Genomic DNA, 7,060 nt, shown 5'->3' with positions numbered 1-7,060 from the left:
CAAGAAGCAATGCCTCATCTACACGGCCAGAGACTGTCTTATTCACTGCTGCATCCCCATGGCCTGGATTAGTACCTGGCATACAGTAGGTGCTCAACAAATATTTGTTAATAATTGACTGAATAAAGGCGTGTCCTTGCCTTTGCTCACACCGCTCCCTCCACCTGGAATACCTGCCCTTCTCCTTCCTCCCTTTCCTAATGCCGCATATCTGTTAAGACTAAGCCCTAGCCCGTACTCCTCCAGGAAGCCCTCCGTGACTGGCGGGGCTCTGGGTCCCTGGAAAGCAGCTTATTCTTGCCCTTCCTTCACCACCTTGCTCAATTTTAGGTATACTGTGGGGTTTGTGGCAGGTGAAGACTGAGGTGGAGACTGAAGACAAAAGAGAACAGGCCAGCTTTATTGGGGTTAAGAAGAGGAAAGGGCCCTCCGTAGGCTCTAGGTCGGGGTGGAGCTGCAGGGAGGGCAGCCGGATGCAGGGTCACTTCTTCCACTCCTTCTTCTCATAGTCCCACCGGGAGGCCAGGCCTTGCACAGGGTTGCCCTTCATATCCAGAACGCGCTGGAGCTGCTGGGCCTTCCACTCATCCGTCAGGGTGATGGGCTTCTCTGGGAACACTGCCGGGGAGGCACGGGGTGGGGGCAAGAGTGGCTCAGGACCCTGCAAGTCTTCCGCCCTGTCCCCCTGAGCCAGGCTCTCCAGTCACTGGCACGGTGGAACCCCTTCCACCCTGTCCGTCCCCCCACCAGACTCCCTGCTAAAGCTTCATTCCAGGGACCTCTGGGTTCTGGTCCCAGCTCTGCCTTAGACTCCCTGGGAATTGGGCCAAACTCCTTCCCCTTTCTGAGCCTGCTTCCTTACTTTATGGCCCAATAGAACAGGAGCACTGATTCAAAGGTGTCGGAATCCAAATCCCAGCTCCACCCTCCCTTGCTGTGTGACCTTGAACAAGTCACTTCATCTCCGTGAGCCTCAGTTTCCTTCCCTGTCAAGAACAGGTCCTATCTACCACAGCTGTGGGGATGGAATGAGTTACATGTATAAAGCAACTGGTACAATGTGGGACAGATATTAAGTACCTAATATACGGTAGCGATTACAATTACTAAGGTTGCTCCCACTGACTGGGAAGGGCCCAGGATAAGACGGTTTCTTTTCTTCCTAAGGAGGTTGGAGGTAGGAGGAGAGGAAGGGGTGTTCACTTTACAAATCTGGGAAAAGCAGTACTTAACCAAAAGTCTGAAGCTCTCAAGAGGCATTCTAGGTGGCGTGACGTATGCGTCAGAGAAGGGGGAGCTCTGTACACTGTTCAGCCCTTACTTCCTGGTCCATCTGCCCCTGAGGCTGACACAGCCTGTCCTACCTCCTCACGGGTCCTATCGATCCCAGTGGGTGGGAAAGAACAAAAAGATCTTTATGGCACCTGTCAGCACCGAACACTGGGCTAGACCAGGTTCTTCCCAAAATCTCCCTCATTTCATCCTCATGCAAGGCAGGAATTCCCATCACACTGTTACAGAAGAAAGGCGAGGCCATTGGAGGTGAAGAGCTGGGGCACAGACTGCCAGCTCTTCCCCGACATCCCCTCCCCTTCTTCCAGAACAGTGCTTCTTAAAGCTGAGCCGGCCCCAGAATGACTTGGAGAGCTTGTTAAAACACAGATGGCTGGGCTCCCCCCTGCAAGTGTCTGACTTGGTAGATACAGACTGTGGCTGAGAATTTGCACTTCTAAAAGTTCCCAAATGGTGGTGTTCCTCCAGGGACCACACTTGGAGAATCATTGTTCTGTAGTAATAAGCAGTTAGCTATCAAAAAACTACATTTCCCAACTTCCCTTGTGGCTAGACACAATCATGTGGTCATTTCTAGCCAACAGGAGGAGAGCAGAAGGGATATGTGTGCAGCTTCTGGACCTTAAGGAGGAGTGCGTCCCTTTCCCTGCTCTTGGCTGGAACGTGGGCTTTCCTGGCTGGAGCTGGGGCGGGCATCTGCATGGCAGGAGGGAAGCTGCATGGGGAGGACGGCACTGCAACACCACACAAGGAGACTGACGTTGCAGAGCCTCCAGACTCTCCCTGGCCTTTTTTGTGAGAGGAACAAAACCTGTGTCCTGTTTAAGCTCTTGTACGTTGAGGACTGTCTGTTACAGAAAAATCAATGGTTAATAACAGCAATCAGTAACAGCACTGTTCATGATTACGTGCCAGGCACTGGCTTACAGCCGCTGAATCCTCACAAGAACCCTGTGATGTGGGCACTGTTATTTCCCTTTACAGATGAAGGAACTGAGGCCCAGAGAGGTAGAGCTCCTACATCCCAACCCAGGCAGCCATGTTCTGCCCTTCACCCTACACCTCCTTGGGGTCTTTTCAAAACTCTGCAGATGAGCGCCAGCGTAGTTGCCCTTGAAGAGCTGGGCTGCTGGCTCTGACCACAAGGGCACGACCCAGGGCGGCCTCAAGGTGAGGGGTTGCCACTCACCATAGACCCGCTGCCACCAGATCAGCAGAGCTGTGAGTCCAAAAAAGAAGAAGACACAGCCCATCACTGTCTTCCACTCGTTGGAGCGGCGGTTCATCTCTGCGAAGGTCTCGTGGAACTGGAGGCGGTACACTGGAGGCAGAGGGGGTGGGGAAGGACGGGCCTTGCGTGTATCCATTCCAAGGACCCTGGGCCAAGTCTTGGCCTCAGGCAGCACCCCCCCCCCCCGCCCCGCTCCAGCAGCAGTTGCTATCCGTTCAGCAAATTGTTATTGAGCCTCTACTGTATGCAAAGCATGGCCAGGAGTAGGCTCCAAATATCAGCGTCATTTAGGGGCACTTCTGGTGGGCAGGACACATCCCTCCTGTTTCCCAGGGGCGGATCCCTGCCCTCCCACCCACCCTACCTGCCTCTCTGCTCCATCTCCCCACACCACTCAGTGACACCCAGGACAGTCCATGCTTTCCTGCTTCCATATCCCTCTCCACGCTGTTCCCACTGCCAGACAACATCCTCACCATTCAAGGCCAGCCAGAACATGCCCTCCTCTGGGAGGCCCACCAGGATTCCATCTCTCGCTCCTTCGGGTCCTCACGACCCCTTGGACACACCTCACCCTACCACAAAGCCTGTATTACAGTTATCCGGGTTTGTGTTAGCTCCCCCGTTGACCTGGGAGCACCAGGCCCATGGCAAGAACCACCAAGGTGATTCACTCCTGTGTCCCCAGCATCACCTAGCATCTGGCTGTGCACAAACAGCTGACTGAATAAAAGAATAAATGAACAAATGATGAACTTCACTCCTCCTCAGGTGTGCATTCAGGTGTTTGGGCATTTCTGGCGATCTTGGGTGGGGGCCCTTCTTTCTTCTTTTTTTTTTAATTTTATTATTCATTAATTAATTAATTAATTTATTTTTATTTTAGAGAGAGGTGGAGGAGGGGAGGAGGGGGAGCGAGAGGGAGAGAGAATCTCAAGCAGATGCAGGACTCGATCTCACAACCCTAAGATCATGACCTCAGCATGAGAGGTCATGACCTGAGCCAAAACCAAGAGTCAGACGCTTAACTGACTGAGCCACCCAGGTGCCCTGGGTGGGGGGGCCCTTCTTTTCAAACTCACCCCACAGCCCACTCTCCCCAGCCAGCCCCACCCCGACACCTACAGGCCACCTTCTCGGCATGGCTCAGCTGGGTCCAGCTGCCCTTCTCCTTCTCCTTCAGGGCCCGCTGCTCGGCGTTGAGCTCTGTGCAGAAGGGCTCATCAGGCATGGGGTAGGTGCGCTGGGCATGGTAGCTGGTGTAGGGGGGCATCTTCCCCTCACCGTGGGCTGCGGGCACAACGGAAGAGCTGAGTTCAGCCTACCCCTGGGACATCCCTGCTCTATAATATTTAAAAAGAGGGCTGCATTTATTGAGCACTTACTGTGTGCCAAGAGCCATTCTAGGGCCTTCGGGTGAGTTGACTCATTTATTCCGCATCACTCTGAGCCAGGTGAGACTGTTATCTCTCCATTTTACAGATGGAGAAACTGAACAGCTCAGGGGCCGTGAGCAGTACATGGGCACGGCCAAGGCTGTATTTCAGCCCCTTTGGCTCCAAATCTCATGCTCTCTGGGAGGGTGTGAGGGGAGGAGGGCATGTCAGGCAAAGGCAACGGGTGGACAAAGGCTGAGCGAGATGAACCTGAGACGGCAGACGTGCAGCTGCTCGGCAAACTGTGGGGCGCACACCGCACGCCTTTGTCCACCGCTCAGGGGCACGCCTGTGGAGCCGGCTGGGTGTGAGCCCCAATTCCACCCACCCCAGCTCCAGCAAGCTCCCCGACCTCCGTGGGCTTCGATGTCCTCCTCTGGAAAGCGGGGATAGTAAGAACCTGCTTCACCCTGTTGTGGGAAGGTTCAAGATCCTACACTCGGAAGGGCCTCGCAGAAGCTGCTCTGTAAGTTACAGGCTGGAGGCCGGTTTCACTACTGGCTTCCTTTCCGGCAAGCTTTCCCTGATGGCTAAGCCCTCGAGGGCTCTGCGTGGTGTCCAGGGCTCCAGAGCAAGGCTGGGCACTCGGAGGGTCTCGATAAAGCTTCTGTTTATTGATACCAGGGATGCCCACATGGAAGTCACTGGTACTACCTTGCTAGGATGGCATGGGACGGCTTTGACCCTTTTAATATCTAGGTCTCCAGGCCTCCGTTTGTTCACCTGAGAAATGGAGATAATAGCACAGCCTCTACCTCACACGCCGTCGGGAAGACTGAGTGTGTCAGTCTGTGTGAAATGTTGATCGCAGCTCAGGGTACATAGTAAGGGCTCAATAAATGTTATCTGTTATTCTCCCGAGGGTCCAGAAGGCCCTTCTGCTCTGTGGCTGAAGTCTCTCCCGCTTTAGGCCTCTTTCTCCTGACTAAGGTCTGGAAAGGAGTGCAAGGTTCCGTCGGCACCCTCCACCTCGGGACACAAAGGCCTCCGGGGCCTGAGGTTTGGGGGTCAGGTCCTGAGGAAGCTTGGAATGGAAGGGGTACTGGCAAACGCGAGCTTCATGTCCTGGAGGCCTGTGGCCCAGGACCAAGGAAGGAGTGGGATTGTGGGAAATGGTCTGGGGCAGGCCCAGGGCCCCCTGCGGGCAGGAGCCCACCCCTAGCCTCGGAGTTGGACATGGTGAGGCAAGCAGGTCTTACCGGCGCTTCCTGGGCTGTGCATCCCCCGAATCCCAGGTCCTGTTTTCCTCAGCACCAAGCTCCAGGCAGCTCTGAAAAACATCTGTGTGTGTGTGTGTGTGTGTGTGTGTGTGTGTTTAAGAGAGAGTCCTGCCCCCACTTGCCCTCTGCCCCTACCCACGGAGCCCAGACAGAGAAACCCTTTTTCACAGGTGCTATGTTGGTGGGGTCCCAGGATTTCAAGGTCACCCTCATCCCCCTGACGCTTCTACTCTTGTCTGCTATCCCAATGGAGGTGGATGGGGGTCCTAGACATGTGGGGCCCCCCTCCTGGGACCTCAATTAACCTTCTGAGAAGTGGGAGGAGGCCTAGCTCCTGAGGCAGAGTCTCAACAGTTTGGGGCTGGGGGCCTGGGTTCTGGTTCCAGCCCCAGCTCAGCCAGGCCAAGCTGGGAACCTTCCCTCAAACCCTCCGTTTACTCCCCTCCCAGAGGAAGCTGGGTGGGAGTCCAGGCAGGGAGGGAGCAGGTCCCAGGGCTACCTCTCTTGCTCACAGGGCCATCTGCCAAGGTCTCTGCACAGACCGGCTGGCCCCCACCCCTTCCCCCCTAATTGGCTGCCTACGTGCTCACAGAGCCCGCTCGGCTCAATCTGGTGGGGGATGGGGACAGGCTGTGCCCAACCCCCTACCCCCCAGGGAAGTCTCAGGGTTTGGCATCCCAGGAGGGTTGGGGGGTGGGGAGAGGATTTAGAGGAGGATAAGGACCAAACTGGGTCACAGGGAGGAAGAGGAGCACATCTGGGGAGAGGAAGGGAGTATCCTACTTCTGGAAAGAAAAAGGGCCCCCCATATCTGGGGAGAGAGGGGGGCACTCAATCATTAGAGCACCACCATATGTGGTGGGGGGGCCCACATCTGGGAAGGAAGGGCTCCCTGTCAGTGATAAGTGGGTGAAGGAGCCCCACATATAGGGGAAGGGCAAGAGTAATCCACATTTGGGGAAAGAGATAGTGCCCCACATGCAGGATAATTCCCGAGGAGTCCTCCACTCTGAGCTGCCAGAAGCCCCCTCACCCTCCTCGATGGCAGGAACCACACGGGCCCTGACCGGTGACGAAAGTTCTGGTCTAAGCTGCATCCCTCACCCGCTGGGCTGGGGCTCGGGCAGCCAGGCTCTCCCACCCATTCACTCACCTCGCGGCTCAGCGCCCAGGGCAACTTAGGTCTGCAGAGCGAGTAACGGAGAAGGGGCCGCAGAGGGACCGGAGCGCGGGGCGCCCGCCCCCGGGCCCGCCCCACAGCCTCTCCCAAGGCCAACCCCCGCGAGGGAACGTCCTGCCTCGGCCGGCGTGGGAGCGCCCAGCCCGCGTCCCTGGGGGCGCCCCGGCCCGCAGCCTGGGGAGGGGCACCGCAGAGTGACTCCCCGCCTCAATCTCTCCGCCCACGGGGGTCCACCCGCGCCGGCAGCGCCTGGGACCGAGCTGGCGGTGTGTCCTGGGCCGACCCGGCCCTCGGAGTCTGGTAGTCCGCGGAGCTGGATCATCCTGCCGCCACACCTTTGTCCATTGCTGTTCTTTGCACTTGGAATGCTCTCTTAGGGACTTTGCAGACCCAAGTGTGGCCAACTTTCCAGCCCAGGCTCAATGCCTCCTGCTCCAGGAAGCCCACCAGCATCTAGAATCTGGGAGCGGGTCTGTGGTGTACCACCTTGCTCCATATACCCAGGGGAGGTGAAAAAAGCCTCCCTCTGCAAATCTTAGCTGTGTGGCCCTCAACAAATAGCCTAACTACTACTGCTGCTGCTGCTGCTGCTGCTGCTGCTGCTGCTGCTGCTTCCTCTTCCCCTTCTTCCTCTTCCTCCTCTTCTTCTTCTTCTCCTTCTTCTTCTTCTTCTTCTTCTTCTTCTTCTTCTTCTTCTTCT

The 7,060-nt window shown here is 56.4% G+C and overlaps 1 protein-coding gene across 8 annotated transcripts in view; it reads right to left on the bottom strand.

Moving 5' to 3' along the window:
- Positions 1-384: 384 nt before the first annotated feature.
- The window catches only part of LOC103674346, a 12,074-nt gene continuing 5,398 nt past the window's right edge, over positions 385-7,060 (bottom strand). For 3 of the 8 annotated variants that reach the window (XM_040638123.1, XM_008703239.2, XM_040638124.1), the window contains 4 exons: positions 5,160-5,241; positions 3,650-3,814; positions 2,483-2,614; positions 385-618 (listed from right to left, as the gene is read on the bottom strand). In XM_040638123.1, coding sequence (XP_040494057.1) covers positions 482-618; positions 2,483-2,614; positions 3,650-3,814; positions 5,160-5,241 — 516 coding nt within the window. In that variant the 3' untranslated portion in view covers positions 385-481. Of the gene's footprint in view, positions 619-2,482; positions 2,615-3,649; positions 3,815-3,909; positions 4,099-5,159; positions 5,242-6,333; positions 6,942-7,060 lie in introns of those variants that run through there. The other 5 variants (XM_040638125.1, XM_008703241.2, XM_008703240.2 and 2 more) reach the window with 4 other exon arrangements.

Source organism: Ursus maritimus, unplaced genomic scaffold (genome assembly GCF_017311325.1).
Source record: "Ursus maritimus isolate PB19 unplaced genomic scaffold, ASM1731132v1 scaffold_22, whole genome shotgun sequence".
NCBI classification, from domain to species: Eukaryota; Metazoa; Chordata; class Mammalia; order Carnivora; family Ursidae; genus Ursus; species Ursus maritimus.
This window is presented reverse-complemented; position numbering and strand designations above follow the sequence as displayed.